The 20,375-nt window shown below is 36.8% G+C and overlaps 1 protein-coding gene across 1 annotated transcript in view; it reads left to right on the top strand.

Annotated features, from left to right (window-relative positions):
- Positions 1-20,375, top strand: part of ADAMTS19 (ADAM metallopeptidase with thrombospondin type 1 motif 19) — a 151,090-nt gene that overhangs the window by 36,589 nt on the left and 94,126 nt on the right. The window contains exons 4-7 of the mRNA XM_062018562.1: positions 3,885-4,057; positions 4,907-4,990; positions 5,985-6,142; positions 17,915-17,958. Coding sequence (XP_061874546.1) covers positions 3,885-4,057; positions 4,907-4,990; positions 5,985-6,142; positions 17,915-17,958 — 459 coding nt within the window. The remainder of the gene's footprint in view (positions 1-3,884; positions 4,058-4,906; positions 4,991-5,984; positions 6,143-17,914; positions 17,959-20,375) is intronic.

Here is a 20,375-nt window from a genome sequence, read left to right as displayed (position 1 = left end):
GAACCTAACTTGTGGTGAAGGCAGTTTGTGAGGGGAAAAAAAAATCTTCTCAAACGGTCATTCCTTTTCACATAGAATCGTGAGAAGGAGTTCTTATCCAGGGTACAGCAGATCTGAATTTTGAATCACTCTGTATTTGGGAGCCCTCTTTTACTTCTGAATTGTTGTGATAAACAATATATTGTTCTAAGTTATGAGCAGATTGTGCTGCTTCTCTTAGTATAATGCTATTTTGCAGGAAAGAGCATGATGATTTCCATGAGTCAAAAGCAGAAGTTAGACTTTATGGAGTGTAGACTGGGCAGTAAGCTGGAAGAGCTGTGTCAGTTCCTGCTCTACAGCCTATTTGTGTGATAATCATGAAATAAAATGCATAAACAATCTTGGTCATAGATCTAGATCTATGAGATTGCACTAGACGGAAACTCATGCTGCTTGAGGTATTGATTTCCATTTCTTTGGTCAGAAACAAGTTGTCGCTCTGCATTAAGGGATTTAAATTCCTATAGTGGAGGTATAGCCCCTGGCTTCCTAAGCTCTTGAATATAGCCTACCTAGCCAGAATACTCCAATTTCTGTATGCTAGGGTACCCATTTTCTTTCTACTGGGAAAAGTAATCTTGGGGAGTGATGATGATTTTCTGTGTAGGCTGGACCTCATATGGATGTGGTTGGAAAATACGGTTGCACCCGGAGACTTGTAGGTGTCGAGAGTCCTGTAGTCATAGCCCGTTCTTAATGTAGCTCAGATACTTTATGCAGTCTGTGGTTATCACAATTGGATTTTCAGCTCATTTCGTTGTGGATTGGTTTATGAGTTTTGGGGGAGGAAGTGGAACTTATTACTTTGGTAATGTTTCCTGTTATTTTCTCTTAATTTCTTATTTCATGTCAAATGTACTTGCTGCAGTATTTGTAGGTTTCTTGAAATCATCGAATCATAGAATGGTAGGGATTGGAAGGGACATTTAGAGATCATCTGGTCCAACCCCCCTGCAGAAGCAGGTTCACCTAGGTCAGGTCACACAGGAACACATCCAGGGGTGTTTTGTAAAACTCCACCTAGAGAGACTCCACAGCCTCCCAGAGTGAAAGTGTTCTTGTGTTCCAGCTTCTTTCCATTACTCCTTGTCCTGTCACTAGAGTGCTGCAGTATTTCTAGCTTTCCTTTCAATATAACTGTCTTTAAGTAATAATTTAATCTGGAATCTTTATATTTTCTATTGTTGCACAAAACATATAGGTCTTATTGAACAAAACCCTCCTGTACCTTTCTTTTTTTAATTTTCCCAATGTAATTAATTTTTTAAGATTACTTTTTACGTCCTTTATCAAGATTTTTTTTTTCAGTTAATCTGACAAGTATTGTGTTAGCCCAAGCATTATTGTTGTAGGTATGGGTTGTTACTTTTTACTACTGTACCTTCAATAATGAATAATTCTTTGTAATTTTTACTTACTTGTGAGTATGTAAAGAAAAGTTATATGTGAAGCCCATTTTGCCTGCTATCTGGCAGTAATCATGGCAGTTGAGTTACACTGATAGAAAACATTGCTAATTCTATTTATTTAAAAGTCTTGAGGAAGAGCTAAAATTTTCAGATAAATGAGATCTTATGTGGTGGGGAAATCTGCCAGCAATTTGGAAAAGGTTGGCTGGCCAAGAACAGATTGTCCTTTGGTCTGTTAACCCAGTAGATATCTGAGGCAAATGTTGGGCACTGCTCCATACAGCCAGCTTGCCTACAGAGCTGTGCAGTCATCTCACCCACTAAAATCCCGAAGGACAGAGTTTTCCACAGTTTATGGGACTGTAGTGACTTTAATTCTTAGCACAATACTCTGTTTTGTTGTGGGCTGATAGGTGTGTTAGCAGACTTCTTTGAACAACCATGCTAATGTTAAATTTAAAGTTTTCATCCACCAGCTGCTGTCTTTTACAAAGAACTGAACAATGAATAAACTGTGTGACTGGAAACTGCACTGGAATCAATCACTGCTCCTAGGAGGAAGGCAGATTGACCAGATGACTCATGAGAAATCCTTTTTAGCCCAAATAAGTTTACTATTTAAACTTAGATCTATAGCCTACTGTTGCAGCATTAGATGCTTGTATAGTAATTCATAGTTGTATAGCTTATAGGGTGTGGGTATTTTGGCACAAATCCTGATACTGAAGTTTCTTTAAAAATTTTTCTCAAAAGAGTGATTAAAAGACACATAATGTTTTATAAACTAGGCTGTAAACCCACGGTTAGGAAACACAAGTAAAGCTAGAGGCTAGCTGGACATATAAGGCTAAGCAATTGCCTGAAGGATCAAACTGAGAGAGGTTAAAATTAATTTTAGTTAGCTTATAAGTAAAATATATTTTATAAGCCACATCTCTGTTTCTGGAGAATATAAACTTTTTCTTTTCTTTTAGAAAATGTTTATGATTATCAGTGTTAGTAAGTCTTACATTTTCACTACTTGTAAAGGAATCAATAAGCACCTCTAAAATGGGGCAGGATGGGCTAAATCACTCACAGAGTAATCTTTGACAAATGGTTACACAAGACAGACATTGAAAAGTATATATCTACATTATATTTACATTAAATCTGTATTATGCATGCATTTATATTCCACTGATATCTTATATTTTAATTTGTGAGTTCCGTGACTCTTAAGGCATATTTTTATCACTTTCCTGAAGAGTGACTTATTTTTTGGAGACTAGTTATGCTTTATGAAATGAACTACAGGAACTTTCCTATTAGAGATGAGACTGATTGATTGCAAAACATTTACTGAAAATTTCTGAATATTTGGTTGTTTCCAGAACATATGTTTATAATTGTCATCTCAAACATAAATTTATTATAAACAGAGACCAATATTCCATTGTGGAAGCAGGAAAAAATTTCAATTGATTTCAGTGAATTCAATGAGATCAGTCCCTGAAGTTTTATGTCCTCTCAGGGGGATCTGAAGGAATTACAGCAGAGAATTTCATTTTATATTTTCTTTAAATATCATTACTAACTGCTCTATGCATATCTAACCAGCTTCTGGTTTGGACTGTTTAATCAGTTTTTCTTTTTCTGTATGTACTATGTAGTAGTAACTATGTAACTATCTACTATGTAGATTTTGTAGTATTTTTGCAAGGGGAACTTAAACAAGCGCAGTAACCTCTGCTTACTATAAATGTAACCTGTTTTAGGTTTCAAGCTTTCTGTAAGTTTAGAAGGCTGTTTCCATGTTTTGGTTTTACTTTAGCTTCTCATGATAGCAGCACCAACACATTTGAAGACATGTTAGTAAAACTTCACTTTTTTGTTTGCAACAGACCTGTGTCCTAGATGTGATTCTCTTTAATTCATCTAGGAATAGTATTCCATCTTTGCAGGTCACTGAATTGTTCCATGTATTTTCTTAATGTTGAATTTGTGGCAAATTTGTTGTATTTGTTGTCTTTTATGCTAAGATTTGATTACATCAAGATGTTTTGTCTGTGATTTATGAAGATGAGGAGATAACAATTCTACCATCTCAGTGAGAATATTTTTCTCTCAAATTTAACATGAATTTAGTTTTCTCCCTCAAATCAAGCTACTATTTTATAATTATGTTAGGTGAAAGGGTGCAAAAAGCCTCACTGACTTAATTTGAACAGCTAGAAAAGATTCCAGCTTTCTTGGTGTGAACCAACATTTATATGTAGTACAGGCCTTCAGTCTGAACCTTAGTATTGAGAGTGCTAAATAAACAGGTATTAAAGTTTGTAACTATTACATTCCACATAATCAGATTCATACCACAATCACAGTTAGCAAATCCAAAAGTACTGTAGGGGGAGCTGGAAGGATAAGTTTGTCAAGCAATGTTTTATGTTACAGATAAAAGAAAAACCAAGATTCAAAAAGTATCAGAAAGTGGAAGAGGAAAACGATACTCTTACAAGTTACCCCAGGAGTACAATATAGAAACTGTTGTGGTGGCAGATCCAACTATGGTTTCATATCATGGAACAGATGCTACCAGAAGATTTATTCTAACCATCTTAAACATGGTAGGAAATTTAAAATTACTTTTGGTGTTTTGTGAACAATGCAAGCAATGTGGGCTAATTTCGTTACTTCTTTTAATTATTCTGACTGAGCACTTACAAGGGACAGTAAATACATGACCATCAGGAGGCTGTCATGACTTACTCCATAGTACTGCAGACTTGTCTGTACTGTCCAATCTTATATCTAAATGGAAGACAGAAAATGAGAATGGAATGAGTTGATTTTTTGATTAGAAGTCAATTAAGGTATTGGACAATGTCTCATGATATATGCCTGTTTTGAGAAGATGATATTGTTGAAAAGGACTGTGTCATTATTAGCATCTGATAAAGCCCAATGAGTTACATTCTCTCTGAGCTCTGTCTGGAGCTGTAGTGCACACGTTTGGTGTATGTAGCAGTGAACTCCAGTGTCTGTAATATATAAGGAAAGATTGTACTAAAGAAAGAGCATAAGCTGGAAAATAAATAAAAACTATAATTACTCTGAATTATAGGAAGAGTTATGGCCACATGCAGCTTAGGCCACTTCGGCCACAATTCTGGATATAACTGAACAGAAATTTTCATGTGAGTAGTATTATGTGTGAGTGTAAACATTTTGAGAAACAGGCTACAGTTTGTAAAATGGTCATGGCCATTTATAAAATGGTCAGGTCTTTTTTGTGCTTCTGGAATGAATAATGTCTAAGCAAGACCAAGAAAGATGTGTTCAAGTTATGGAAAATTAAAGCAATCATAGTAGAATATGAAAAACGTTTTAGAGTTCTTTGAGGTCCTGTTATTTTACTCTACAATGTGTTGTGTGCAATACAAATATGTATTTTTATGTGCTGGTTTTTGTCTTAGGTCTTTAACCTTTTCCAGCACAAGAGCCTTGGACTGCAAGTAAATCTTCGTGTGACTAAGCTTGTCCTCCTTCATGAGACTCCAGTAAGTATATATTTGTCTTAGCTTATAGAGGCTAATGCTACTTAGCTTGTTGCTCCAGAAAGTTGTAGAAAAGTTATATAAGCCAACTTTATTGGCTAACAGATTTTCTCAGATTTGTGCATTATTTAGTCATTTACACTGCTGAGCCACCCCAGTAAAGATTAAACTTCTTCTAATTTATGTGCTGCATATATTGAAGTTCTTTCTTAACTTACAGTTGGAAGTCAAACACAGTTTCCTTGTGGAAATCAGCTAGTTCTTAACAAAGTGTGCTTGTACTTTGTTTTTTGTGCATTCTTACAGCTCAATACAAAAATTATCTCCCCTAAACTCAGTGAATAGTAGAAGGGGAACTGATGTCCTTTGTCCACGAATCTCTGCAGAAACAAAAGGTGACATGATAGAGCACTATTCTTTCATTGCACCTTTCAGGCATTGTCTCAGATCCTGTTCTTCCTTTCTGAAGAAAAACGAATCAACTGACATCTTGGTTGAGACTTTCTGGTTTATCATATATCACAACAATGACACCTTGATGTCTTGTATTTCATATGCAATATTATGGACATCATATCATACTTTAGTTCATAAGAATAAGGGGTTCCCTTATCCATGTTTCTAATTTTAAAATCATACACGTTTCCAATGAATAGGAAAGTACTTCTTCTTTCAATATCCTCTCATCATGTGGAGAAGTCTCATTTCAGGTTGAAATTCTGGATCTTCATCTTTTTTTCAGTATGGATAGGGAAGAGTCAGCCAATAAATGAGACAAAATTCAGGTGAACAGATCCACTGTGCGGATCTCAGTGCACTGTCTTCACCAGTATCTTTAACATTGAAAAGGAAAGAGGTTTTGGTCCTGAAGTTTAAGTCATTCTGTTGTGAACATGTTATGTTGTAGAAAGGAGAGTATTTTTACTAACTCAGTTGTGAAATTTTCTCAATTTTATTCACAGAATTTTTAAAAATAGAAATTGCTTTTTATTTCCAGACAGATATGTATATTGGCCATCATGGGGAAAAAATGCTGGAAAGCTTTTGTAAGTGGCAACATGAAGAATTTGGCAAAAAGAATGATATACACTTAGAAATGTCAACAAGCTGGGGAGAAGATATGTCTTCAGTTGATGCAGCCATACTGATAACAAGGTAAAATACTGAAAGATGAACATTAAAAATAGGCAGTGGCCTAATATGAATATTGATCAAAGAAATTGATAGATGACCAACACAGGATTTAGTTTTGTAGCGAGGAAGAGTGCGACTTAGGGCTTCTTTCCAGAACTCAAAAGTGGTCATCAAGTAAAGATGTCTCAGAAAGCAATAGTTCTCAGATGGTAAATATCTGAAATATCAAAAAGGTCACTTTCTTGTTTCTTCTTTGGCTGTATAGCTAAGGCCATAGGTTGGATGCCTCTCTCCGTGTCATTTCACTTAAAAGAGGCAGCCCACACAGATCTGTAGGTACTGTTGTTCAAAATACAAAAGCGTAATTCAGATCTGGATCAGTATGATAGTAGTTGAATTTATCTCTAATGCATCTAGAACAAATATGCTTCATTGTGTGCTGAAGGTATAATATGTACACAGTATGTGCACTGCTGCCACAGGAGTGGGCTCCCAGATGTGTTATTCATTATAATTCTTAAGTATCAGGCATTTAACACATTCAGAAGGAAATATGCCTCCAGCTCAACTCCTTCCTCCCAAGCAGATGCTTTCATGGTTGAGGCTGGACAGGGGTGTGCATCTTTATCATAGAATCATAGAATGGTAGGGTTGGAATGGACCTTTAGAGATCTTCTAGTCCAAACCACCTGCTCAAGCAGGTTCACCTAGATCAAGTCGCATAGGAACATTTCCAGGTAGGTCTTGAAGACCTCCAAGGAAGGAGGTTTCACAACCCTTCTGAGTAGCCTGTTCCACTGCTCCATTACCTGAACAGTGAAATAGTTTTCTCTTGTATTTAAGTGGAACTGTGTGTGTTCCAGCTTCACCCCATTACCTGTTGCTAGCTACTATAGAAAACAGGGATGTCCCAACCTCCTGACACCCACCCTTTAGATATTTGTAAGTGTTAATAAGATCACCCCTCAGTCTCCTCTTCTCCAGATTAAACAGCCCCAGTTCCCGCAGCCTTTCCTTGTATGAAAGATATTCCAGTCCCCGACAATCTTGGTGGCCCTGTGCTGGACTCTGTCCAGAAGTTCTCTGTCCCTCTTGAGCTGAGGAGCCCAGAACTGGACACAGTACTCCAGATGATGCCTCACCAGGACAGAGTAGAGAGGGAGCAGAACCTCCCTTGACCTGCTGGCCACACTCTTCTTGATGCATCCCAGGATGCTATTGGCCTTCTTGGCCACGAGGGCACATTGCCTGTACTGGTGCATGGGTTTGTTCCTTCCCAGATGCACATCTCTGCACTTGTTGAACCTCATGAAGTTCCTCACTGCCCAACTCTCAAACCGGTCGAGATTCCACTGAATGGCAGCACAGCCTCTGGGGAATCAGCCAGTCCTCCCAGTTTGGTGTCATCAGGGAACTTGCTGAGGGTACACTCTATCCCCTCATCCAGATTGTTGATGAAGGTGTTGAACAAGACTGGCCCTAGAATCGATCCCAGTGGAACTCCACTGGCCACAGGCCTCCAACTCAGCTCTGTGCCATTGATCACCACCCTCTGGGCTCTGTCTTTCAGCCAGCTCTCGATCCACTTCATTGTCCACTCATCCATGCCACACTGCTTGAGCTTTCTGATGGGGATGTCCTGGGAGACAGTGTCAAAAGCCTTGCTGAAGTCAAGGTAGATGACATTCACTGCTCTCCCTTCATCTAGCCAGCTGGTTATGCACTCATAGAAGGCTATCGGGTTGGTCAAACAGGATTTCCCCTTGGTGAATCCATGTTGACTCCCCCTGATAACCACCTTTTCCTTCATCTGTTTAGTGACAACATTCAGGATGAGTTGTTCCATCTCCATTCCAGGGATGGATGTGAAGCTGACTGGCCTATATCTTCCTGAGTCATCCTTCCTGCCCTTTTTGAACACTGGAGTGGCATTGGCCTTTCTCCAGTCCTAAGACACCTCACCTGTCTTCCATGATTGTTCAAAAATGTTGGAGTGAGGCTTAACAATCACATCAGCCAGGTCCCTCAGCACTTTAGGATGCATCCCATCAGGACCCATTGACTTATGAGCCTGACCCATTAACTTATTAGCCTATGTCTAAACAATGTAGAGCTGTTATCCAAAGAAAAGGGCAGAATGATGGTTCAGCTGGGCTGAGGTTGGGCTTGTTGCCATTTTTGAAGTGGACCTTTGACTGGACGACCTTCAGAGTTCCCTTCCACAGAAAATTCCTGTGATTGCATATATTGGAATACCATTGTGCTGTCCTATGCTGGTTGGTGACGTGGTATCCTAAAACCTTGTGTAATCTTTAAACTAAGATGTAGCCCTATACCATTTATTCATAGAATCCTAGAATCCTGGAATTGTTTTGGTGAGGAAAGACTTTTAAGATCAAGTTTAACCACTACCCTAACACTGCCAAGCCCTAATACCACTATACCATGTCCCTAAGCACCTCATTTACATATCTTTTAAATCTCTCCAGGGATGACAGTTCTACCACCTCCCTGGACAGCCTGTTCTAGTATTTAGCAACTCTTTCAGTTCTTAAAGTTTTATCTCCAATCTAAACCTTCCTGGTGCAAGTTAAGACCATTTCCTCTTGTCCTATCACTTGTTATTTAGGAGAAAAGACTTACTCCCACCTCACTAAAATCTCCCCTTCGAGTAGTTGAAGACAGTGATCATGTCTCCCTGCAGCCTTCTCTTCTTCAGGCTAAACAATCCCAGTTCCCTTAGTCGCTCCTCACCAGACTTGTTCTCCAGACCCTTCATCAGCTTCATTACTGAACACACTCAACAATTACCATGTTCCAGAACCTCAGTGTCTTTCTTGTATTGAGGGGCCCAAAATTTCAGAAATGGCTTCACCAGAGCCAAGTACAGGGACTTAATCCCTTCCTGGTCCTGCTGGCCACACTATGTCTGGTACAAGCCAGGATGTCATTGCTGCCTGGGCATGCTGCTGACTCACATTCAGCCGACTGTTGATCAACAGCCCCAGGTCTTTTCCATCCAGGAAGCTCTCCAGGTACACTTCCACAAGCCTGTAGCATGGCCTGGAGATGTTGCGGCCTTATTAAACCTCATACATGAGGATGGCCTCAGCACATCAATCCAGCATGTCCAGATCACTCTGTAGAGTTTTCATGCCTTCAAGCAGATCAGCGCTCTCACCCAGCTTCATTGGCAAAGATGTTAGTACAGGCCACAACACTGAAGCCCTGGGAACACCACTGATGACCGGCTGCCAACTGGATTTAACTCCATTCCCCACCACTCTCTCCACCCAGTCATCCAGCCCATTTTCCATTCATTGCAGAGTAGGTCCATCCAAGTCATGGGCAGCCATATTCTCCAGGAGGATGCTGTGTTGAAGGCCTGACTGAAGTCCAGAAGAACCACATCCACAGCTTTTCAGTCATCCACTAAGCAGGTCACCTTGAAAATAAATCAGGTTAGTCAAGCAGGACCTGCTACTCGTAAAGCTGTGTTAAATGGGCCTCAACCCTTGGTTATTCTGTATGTACCTCCTGATGGCACTCAGGATAATCTGTTCAATAACCTTGCCCTGCACCAAGTTCAGGCTGACAAGTCTGTAGTTCCCCAGATCCTCCTTCTGGCCCTTGCTATAGATGGGTGTCACCTTTGCTGCCCTTCAGTCCACAGGGACCTTCACAGCCAGGACTGCTGGTAAATAGTAGAAAGTATTTTCGTGATCACTTTTGCCAGCTTCCTCAGTATCCTTGGATGGGTCTCATCCAGCACATTCAGGGCAATCTCACTAGGAGATTTTTTAAAAATTAGTTTACCTCCTGATTACTCCAATATCTATGATCTAATTAAACTTTCTGAAGCAGAAATATGTTTTCCTAAATGTCCCTGTTTTGAAGAACCAGTCACATACTGGAAGTGGGAAACAAAGTCCAAATTATCTGTGACTTTGTGCTGCTTTTGCTATTTAATCTCTTACCTTTTCTTAGAAAAGCCCCTACCCATCTCTTCTTATCCTGTGCCATCCTTCTCTGTATGTTGTATTTGTCTGTTTTGTGGATTGTTGGGACTTTGATAGTAGATTTGCTTTTGTTACACATTTATACATTAGCTGCAAAGTAGTCCTTCACACAGAGTCTTCTGAACTAACCATAGAACACATGAGGAATAATGTTCTCTGTAATAAATCTTCATTAGCTCATCAGAAGACATACTTGGGATGACAGACTGGAAGAAAAATTCAGATGAAGACTCAAACCTGATTTTAATAGCAATGAGAGTGTTGGTAGGGGAAGAGTCTAGATGAGGATGGAAAGATGTACTAGCAAACAGTGAAGTTGGGCCAAGGCATAAAGGATGGCTGAGCATCATGTACAGCATTGTGTTGAGCATAACTAAAGGGGAATACAGCTTCTTACTAATTGCACTTTGTGACTGTCCAGAGATAATTGAGCAATTGCATACTACTTGCTTGCTAGAAACGTGGGGTTTTTGAGTGACCTGTCCCCTATGTCTTATATTTGAGACAAGAGGAGGCAGTCAGCAGAATCTGTGTCAGCAGCAACAGCTTGAGGGAACATCAAACCCTTCAAGCCTGCATCTGCCAGGAGAATGAGTCTAGGACTGTGTCCTTTAGCTGGTGAGGTGTGTCTCACAAGTAGTAAGACAATATGAAATAAATAATGTAACACTTCTTTCCTCTCATTTTATTTGCTTTCATCTTGACCAGCCATTATAGGAAGAGGCAAAAGAGTTCTGACCTGATGCAAGTGAGGCATTTGTTAAGCAGCTGAGAGGAAGTGGTCTGGAGATGTCTTTAGCAGTCAGTGTGTTTGACCACAGAGCTTTTTGAATTTCATGCAGCATTTCTAAATGGTAAAAAAGCTTTTGGGAAGTCTAGTTATATGTTAAGACATGCTTTTCTGATGGACTTTATAATAACGATATTCTAATTTGCATTGCCTACAATTTTTACCATCAATTTTCATTTTTTTTTTGTAGTGAATCTCTGATTAGTGTTAAGGAAACTGAAGTAAAGAGTAGGAAAGTGATTGGTTGGATGTCAGGTAGTATGTCAGTGCTGGAGCCAGAAATTAAAAGATCTGTTCTTTTGACATTTCAGTTTTTTCAGTGGTATTAATCTTTGGACTACACTGCCTCCCATCTCAGAGCTGCTTTAGCTGCTAATAAATCATACCAGTGTGGTTTGCTGACTGTGGGAATGTTTTGCTAATCCAAGCTCCCTCTGCACATAATCAGGTTTACGGTATAGCTAACCCCATGTGTGGCTCCGCTTGTGTGTTCTGGTATTCCAGAGTCTCATTCTCTTTTGCAAACACAGAGCGAGCTTCTTTGTCACAGCTTCCAAACAGCTTTGGACAGCAGACTTGCTTTATTGAGATAAATAATTTTGTTTAAACAGATAAACACCAACTGCTTGGTATTTCTCAAGTGAAAATGTAAAGTTTTGATTATCTGTGTCAGATCTCCTAAAACGTACCCAAACCTCCTTTTTTGTCTCACATGATAATAGAACAGCAAGAGTGCTTTGAAAAAACTTTTCATGGCTTTCACATGCCAGTTATGTGTTGTAACTAAAAAGAGTTAGAAATTAACTATTGAATATTCTACAGATTTATTTTTTAATGCCTAACTACAAAGAGCATAATGTGGTAAAAGAAATTGTTATTCAACAGTCAAAGTGCTGTCATAGCCTTTTCATCAAAAAGGTACTTTTCAAGTCTTATTTTTACATTTGTTGTATCCAGTGGAAAGCAAAACCAACTTCTCCCCACAACTTTCTCTGCTGCCCAAATAGGCTGTAATGATATGTAAAAATTTGCTACCAATTTGTTCATTTCACTTTTCTGTAGTCCTGCTTCAGCCTGTTCTTGTTTTGTTTCCATTTAAATTGTCTACTAGTGACTAAGTAATGTCCTGTTTAAAATGTGATGCCGTAAAGTAAGAGAGAAATATAAAGTTGGAATAATGTATGTAGAAAAGATCCTTAAGGAGATAAGGAATAAGGAGACAAATAGGATCTTCTTGATAAAACTATCAGTTTCACAGTTATAAATTAGCACTGTTACTTTAGACATATAGATATCAGAAAGTATTTTTTTCAGAGGAAAAAACAGACAATGGCACACAAACATCCTTCTTGCCTTTGAAGTCACAGAGTGTGAGTGCAGAGATAAACCCTGACTTTGATGGCCACTGAGATGATATTACTAAGTGTTGTTTCATTTCCAATCCTTTCAACCCTCCAGAACACTCCCAAAGCTTGGACAAGAATTTCTTAAGCATTGCTCTTACTTTCCAGTGCACACAAGTACATATCTTCTGACATCGCTTTTTGTTGCTTTTCTGAAGATAATGATTTGAACCAAATACAATTCCTTGAAAATATCAGAAGTGGAAGAATGTGAATGATCCCTGCACAGAAGATGACATTACAAGGTCACCAAAAAAAAGTTGCAGTGTTTGGTCATCCAAAATTCTTGAAATGTAACAGGATGGAGATTGGGTTACTAAGCTGCTATTTCCTTAAAATTTCTAGTAAAATTCAGCTCCAGAAAAATGAGGTCTTGCAAGTGCATGGTAAGGGATTAAATAATTCTTAGTTTTGTCACCATAGTAGTATCTTTTCTTTGCTGTAATGTTAATAGTGCCAAATCTCTTGATATTTTTGCAAAGCTTTACAATGTTTACTGTTTTTCTTTTGACACCACCAGCAGACATCAAGGGAGTTCACAAAAATCTCAAATGTCCTTGCTATTAATTATTTACTAATAGGATTGTAGAAGCAGAAGAAAGCATGGAAATGTGAAAATAGCATACTTTAGAATCAAAGTTGGTTTTTTGGTTTTGTTTTATGTTTGTTTTGTTTTGTTTTTAAAGCAATCACCTGTATTTACCCTTTAATTCTCAGACTTGTATTTTTATCTTGAGAATTTTAAAAATCCCCCTAATTTTAAGTAATCACATGCTATTTGTTTTTATTTTGGCTTTATGTCCTCTAAGTTCAAGATGTTTGAGTTTGTGAAGTAGCAGTGCTTGTAATAATATGTGTAACAAAAACCTGCATGATTTTACCTGTTTCTGTTAGCTTGTTCCTTCAAGCTTTAGTACTCAGGCTATATATGTTCTGTTCACTCTTACAGACTTGTTACGTATCATTACATGCACCTAAATGGAATTTTAAATTTCCGATTATCTACCACAAGTCCCCTAGCCTTAAATTTGGTCAGTTATTTTTATATTTTATTTTTCTGGTGAATAAGCAAGCCAGAAAGTCTTGAGACAAATACTTAAAAGAACCAACAATTAACTGTGTTCTGAAGTGGATTATTAACTGTCAAAATGGACGGTTGTGTCTTATTTCTAATTTTTGTTACTTCAGCTTTCAACTGTGGATCAATTTGTACCCTTTGCTACTACGAAGTTGTTAGAAAACTCCTCCTTATGTAAATGCTTATAGACTGTGCTCAAGTCACAACTCATCTTTCTCTTAGTTAACTTAGCTTATTTCTCAGGCGTGTAATAATTCTCTTTGCTCTATCCAGACCTTTTCCTATTTTCCAAATTGTTTTTGAAGCATAAGCACCAAAATTGGACCCATTAGTGTGTGTATGATTGTACTGGTGCCATATCTTATGTTTTCCTTTATCTTTATCCAAGGATATTGTTCATGCCTACTGCCTCTTTTCAAATGCTCTTTTTGTTGTTGTGGTTGTACTGTTTCTGTATTAGATCAATTTTCAGGGTCCAGTTTGGGCTATATTAAAGCAAAAGTTACTAAGATGAGTCAGATTTAAAAAATCTATTTGTCTTCCTTCCTATTTATATTCTACCAGAACTCATTTAACTTTCAAACTTTACCAGCAGAACCCTGTTATTTTCGTCCAGATCATTGTGTAATTCTAAAACTGAGTCTAGATTTTATTGGACTACATTCCAAAACACCTTCTGTGGCTCCCTAACATATCTAGATTCTATTGGACTACGTTCCAAAATACCTTCCTTGACTGTCTAACATATCTATGTCTATTCTGAGATGTTAGCTACATGTTCAGTTCTTAGTGCACTTACCATACTTCTGAGCTGTTATTTTTTAGTTTGGCTGAAACATGTTCTTTAGAAGAAGGCCTATTTATGTTGGGTTTTTTTAATCTCAGTTCAACTTTACAGACTCTAAGTGATCTGTTAACTATTTAAAATACTTAAATATAGTCTTTCCTGATTTTCTAAATGCAATGTTGCATGCTCATCAGTGCATTTGATGTTTATCCTCAAAATACTAACCAATTTCTGAAGTAGCATTTATGATAGCAACATTGTCCATTTGTTTTAATTCCCAATTAAATAGTGAATGTGTAATTCATCTTGTGGTTCATTAACTCCAAAATTGTTTATTTTTTTTTTAAATGTACTTATTAGTTACTATGTATGTGCTTATTTTTTATGTGAGAATCCTTTCAGAATGTGCTAATATGTGAAGAGACAATAATATCTGCATTGTTGCCATTACTCACTTAGCATGATGTGAATGAAGGGATTTACTATGTGTTAATAATGTTATTCACCACAGGGGCCGTTAATTGTGATTGTTCTTTGTAAAAGCCTTATGATTTGGGAAAACTTGTTGCTTGGGCAATAAGCCTCAAATATACCTGAAGAAACTGGAAGTCGTAGAATCAATGCCAACAGCAGAAGTTATACTGTAGTTTCAAGCCTATGGTACTTTTTTAAAAAAATTGTGAACATTAGAGAACTTAAATTGAAAGTAAGGTGAAAGCCAGAATAAACATTTGGTAGACTTTTTGGTCTCTTGGTAAAATCCATTATCTGTTCTCTTCTGCTGCATCTTTTCTCCAATCTAGCATGTGGAAGGAATTGATAAATTTGCTTGGATAAGAAATAGGTCTTTCAACTAGTGTGCCTAAAACAAGTCTTAAATTTATCTGAATTGACAAATTGATGCAAACCATTCATAGAAAAATAAGTCTGGGTTCTTCTTCAGTCTTCCTTTGCTGTTTTTGATATCTTCTATTGGTATACCATCTACACATCAGGATTTATTTTAACAGAGAAAACGTAATGAGAGACTTTATGTTTAGAAATTGCATAGTTAGTCTTTCTTTACTGTGAATACTCTTCACAATGCTATATGTACTCAATTAAAAATGTGCTAACTAAATACAGTTTTATGGAATAACAGATTAATGATTACACATTCTTGCTGAAAATTCTTTTCTTAGGCTTACCCAACTCTTGTTTGAGCTTGGAAATCAATCCTAAATCTCATGAAAGCTTCTCTTTCACTTGAATAAGGATGTGCGTTTCCTTCCATGTGCATGCAAAGTAACCCATTGGAGAATGGAAGCTACATACTTGATACTGTTTAGTAGGGAACTTCCGTGTGCTTTAATGAGCTTCTTGCTTTCAGTGTTCCTTGTGCCACAAAAGCTTCCAAATACATTACTAGTATATTTGCCCCTAATTTGATATGGGAAGAAAAGAGGCAAATAATTTCAATGGCTTTCCTTCGGGCTTTGTTGTGTGCTCTTTTGCTCTATACTTGGAGGAGTCCATATCCTCTCTTTTGTTTTGTGTAATATCAATCTGACGATTCCATATATGCACAATGTATAGAGATATATATAAGACATTTCTGTGTAAGTTACATACACACAGAGGAACATAGTTATAATATGATGGAATGTTTAAGTTATCTTGTGAGAATTAAAGAAGGATTTCTGTGAGAGAAAGGCCTAGCTAGAGCTATAAATCTTTTCCAAGGAGCCGAGTCTCAAATGTATGTAATGCATTCATATTCTTGGAAATTAAAGGTGGTATTGCATTCTTTCAATGTAAATCAGGAACTAAGAATGGTTCATTATACTTCCCTCTTGCCAAATTATAGCAGTACCATTTCCCTGAAGTCTCATAATGAAACTCTGGATACATAGCATAACCATGGTTAGAGTCAGCCAAGAAGGAAAAACACAACAAAAACAACTCAGTAAATGTATGAGAACAAGGCTGTTACATAAGCAGAAACCTTGGATATTGGCAGGTTTAAAATGTCAAATGGTATTCTTTTACATTTGAACATATACACTCTTTTATTTTTCTTGTTGTTTTTACAGCAGTTAATATTTATGGTAGTTGTGTGTGCATGGAAGAAAATCTGTGTCCTTAGATCATCTTTACACATGTTCTCTTGCTTCACCACAAGTCCCACATTTCTAATTGTTCTGTTATGTTGCTTAACAAGATGATAAGTCCCTTGTGTCACATAGCACAAAACAAAGAATTGTGTTACATCTCAGTACATAAATGCAATTTGTTGCAGGTTTGAAAGAATAAAGAACTTCCTTCTGTATCGGATTATAGTTTCTCATTCACCACCTTTGACTCAAGTTCCAGGGCTCTGCTGAGTGGATTCAGAGTTTATCAGTTTATTTGCAAGATTTGTTGCTTTGCTTTTCTCTCCCATGTTATCTGGCAATGGTGACTGTAGAATCAACAACTATATATAACCCCATGTCTCTGGCTGTGTGGCCTTTAACAAGTGTCAGAAATTGGTTAGTCTCTTGAGATTGCTTTAGGGTCTAAATCACTCTGAGGGAAACAAACAAAAAGCTGTTGGACTAGTTACATTTGTAAAAATTACAAGTATCACTAGTCTACTCTCTCATCTTACAAACCAAACAAGTCTTTCATTTTGTTCCTTGAAAATGAGTGGTTTTACATGTGTGTATCTATTATCACTCTTTGTGCATGTCTGTGTAGCTTGATAGACAGAATATGAAAATTGAATCTCTTTGACCCATGTGGTCCCTTTCTAAAAATAGAGGCCATTACTCTGTGCTACAACTGAAGAACAGAAACTTCTCATTTGAGTACACATCAGAATGAAATTCAGGTAACTAGTGGTGTTTTGCCTGGATGCTACACATGGAGTTAGTTTATTGTTTGTTTTCCATTGGTTCTCTCTCCTGCTTCCCTGTTAATGCATACCTCAGTAGCCCTATTTTTACTTAAAATAAAAAATTATGAGTTAGAAACACTCTAGTGAAAAGCAGCTTTTCCTTTGGTCTTTTGGTAGATTTGTTACATATCTCTGAGAACAGGTAAAATAGATGTGAAGTTAAAATGAATCCCAAGTAGATGTTGAGATAAAATATCTATTCCACTTCATGGAATTGCGCAGTCTTATTTATAGAGGTCTGGCTAGACTTATAAAGTCTGTGTTGGAGATAGGATAGTCTTCTTCCCGTAAGTCAGTTTGTAAGTCTTCCACTTCCAGATTGCGAAGCCCTAGCAGAAATGCTTCTTCATAATCTATTCCTATTAGTCATTTAAACTGTTGACATTTTTAATACAAAAACTTGCTGACCCTATCTCTGATCTAAATGATAGATTGCAGTGCTGCATTTGGACCTTACATTAAACACTGAAGATATTTTCTTTTCAAATGGAAGACTAACTTTAGACTTGTTATGTTTCAAGATACTTACGTGGGGGAAAAAACCAGAAACTAGATACAATGCAATTTAAATATATGGTACATGTGTCACCTGACAACTCCTAAATCTATTCTGAGAATAAACTGAAGTTTAAGTATTCTGAGTAATCCTGGCCTTTGCTTCCCCATGCTTTTTGTTGAGATAATGGTGTTCTGTATTTATTCATTGAGCCATACGAAATATTTGTAAATAGGTCACACAGCCGTTACTAGTCTCGCAGCTTGGCTTACTTAACATTCTTGTTTTCCCCCCCAATTCTAGGAAGGATTTCTGTGTACATAAAGACGAACCATGTGATACTGTTGGTAAGTAAATAAACCTAAGAGATTGTGTGTATAAACCACTTCAAAAGATAAGTGTAAACAGAGAAATGAAGCTAAAAGCTGAAAACAGCATCAGTAACAAATACCTGTAACTAGCTAAAATGCAAAATACATCTAAAATGCCAATAATGCTACTACATTTATGTATGGTTCTAGCCAAGTGATGTGTATAAGTCAAGTATTTCCATCTTATACATATAGCAAATGTTTAAAACTTGTCTTTTAAATCTTAGTTGCAGTTTAATACAAAAATGTTTAAATATAGCTAATTCAGAATATGAAGCTAAACACATGTGTTTATGATTCTTTTATGGATTGTCTTTGGTGAGAATACGTTTAAAAGAAGCGTCTGTAAGAATATAATATAGTACAGTGATACAGTATTTATGAACATGTAACTTTAGAAGGATACAGAATGTGAACTATTGTGCAAGGCATCTCTGACATCTTCAATTAATTTGAGTGCTAGCTGCACTGAGTTTTTCTGTCAAGTCATTAATTTGGTTCACATCCTTTTAGGAAGAAAGTTTCTAATGTAAAATTCTGCTGAAAAAGGTAGCAAACTATAACAATTTTTCTGCTCAGTCAAAGTTTTGGCCAAAAAATATGCCAAGACACTTAATGAAGGATGTTATGATGTTTTTCTTTAGAGTTTAATTTTACTAATGGAAGTCTTCAACAATTCTATATGTAAATACAAGTATTCAGACCCTAAATTGTTTCAGTAAGATTTGGATGATAGTAATGGGCCCCTCTTAGGCAGAGAAGTAGATTTTTCCTTTTTTTTTTTTTTTGGTATTTAATTTCAGTGGCAAATATTTGAGGAGAATTCTGTATTACCTCATTACTTGGTAGTCTTTTTTACTACTGTATCATCCCGAGTCTGTGCAAGCATATATGTGGAGTGGATATCAATAAAGAAACCTTTTAAATGAAGACTCGAATGTTTCTCACAGCAAACAGTAGTTAGGAATTAATAGTGTTCTCCTGAACTAATAGATATCTTGGTCTTAGAAGAATTTTGTACGAATGTTTGGTACTCAGAGGAGTTTTGTTTTGTCTTATAAGTAGAAAAAGAAATTTCCTTCCAGCTCAAAGAGGAAATGATGTGACAAGAAATCTTCAGCATCTTATGCTGATCTGAGGATAAAATTGGAGTATTTCCAGTATATCTAAATCAGAATAGGCTGCTTTTTGGATTCCGAAGATGAAATGAATTTATTAAAGTATTTTTCCTGAAAAAACAAAAATCCTCTTTCCTTGAACCTTGGAGGTAATGGAATGACTATTTATCTCTTAATTTGTCCATGGAATTGTAAGTGAAAACTTACTCAAGTATCACTCATTCACCTTTCTGTGAAGCTTGGATGAAACTTGAAAATGAGGCAATGTATTGACTGTAAGTGTATAAGAAGTAAAGAGTTTGCAGTCTTAATATAGTGATAAGCAAAATGAAGTACAGACCTTGACTGTCTAATCTGACATTTTGTGGAGCAACTGCTGTTGATTTTCTCAGTCTATGTATTGTTTATTTCAATTCCTGAAGAAAACTATAGTTCATATACGTAGTTCTTTCCATATAGCTATGATTGTGAAGCAAAAGCAAAGATAATTATTTTCCTGTTATTCCATCAGTTTTTGTATTAATTTCATTTTTCTTCCAGATTAATATAGCACCTTTCTATGATTTCAGTGTATAATTTCTTCCCTATGCATTTACAGTACTGTGGGTTCATGTTCACTCTTAAGAAGATAATATCTTTCTGAAGTTCTTGTCTGCCATCATCTGTGAGCTGATCTAAGGAACAGTGATTGAAAACTCAGGAGAACTTTGTACATTTGTTTTGGAGAGAGTTTTTAAATTGTCTTACAGTTATGGATGTAATCCATCAGTATTTTTTAAGAGTGCAGCTTTATATATAAAATTTTTGAAAGTACATGGAGGTAGATGGTGGTTTAATTTTGGCACTTTTACTTTTGATTTCCCTAGGAAAACCCAAATGATGATTTTGTTAGTATTAGATTAGATGAGTAAAAGACTGTTAAAAGTAAGGACAAGCAGTTTAATCTTACTATAAATCTTCATGCTACACATTTTTAGGCTAAAGGAGACAGCATATTCCAGGATTATTTAACATGCTGTAAATTATACAAGCTGCTAAAGAAAGTAGATGAGAAATACTCATGTAGTAACACTACACAATTCCCAGCTGTCCAGAGCTTTCCCCTTCTGCCTCTCAAAAAAGCCCAGAAGAATACACAGCAATACAGACTTCTGTTTACCATAACGAGTAGAACAAGGTAATTCTCTGTGAAATGTTAACATAACTGTACATGAGACAGTCAAGGTGGTTGTTGTAGCATATGACACGCTCCAGAAATGAAAGTCATGATAAAGG

Source organism: Colius striatus, chromosome Z (genome assembly GCF_028858725.1).
Source record: "Colius striatus isolate bColStr4 chromosome Z, bColStr4.1.hap1, whole genome shotgun sequence".
In the NCBI taxonomy this organism is placed as follows: domain Eukaryota; kingdom Metazoa; phylum Chordata; class Aves; order Coliiformes; family Coliidae; genus Colius; species Colius striatus.
Note: the sequence above shows the minus strand (reverse complement) of the source record. Positions and strands in the feature narration are given on the sequence as shown.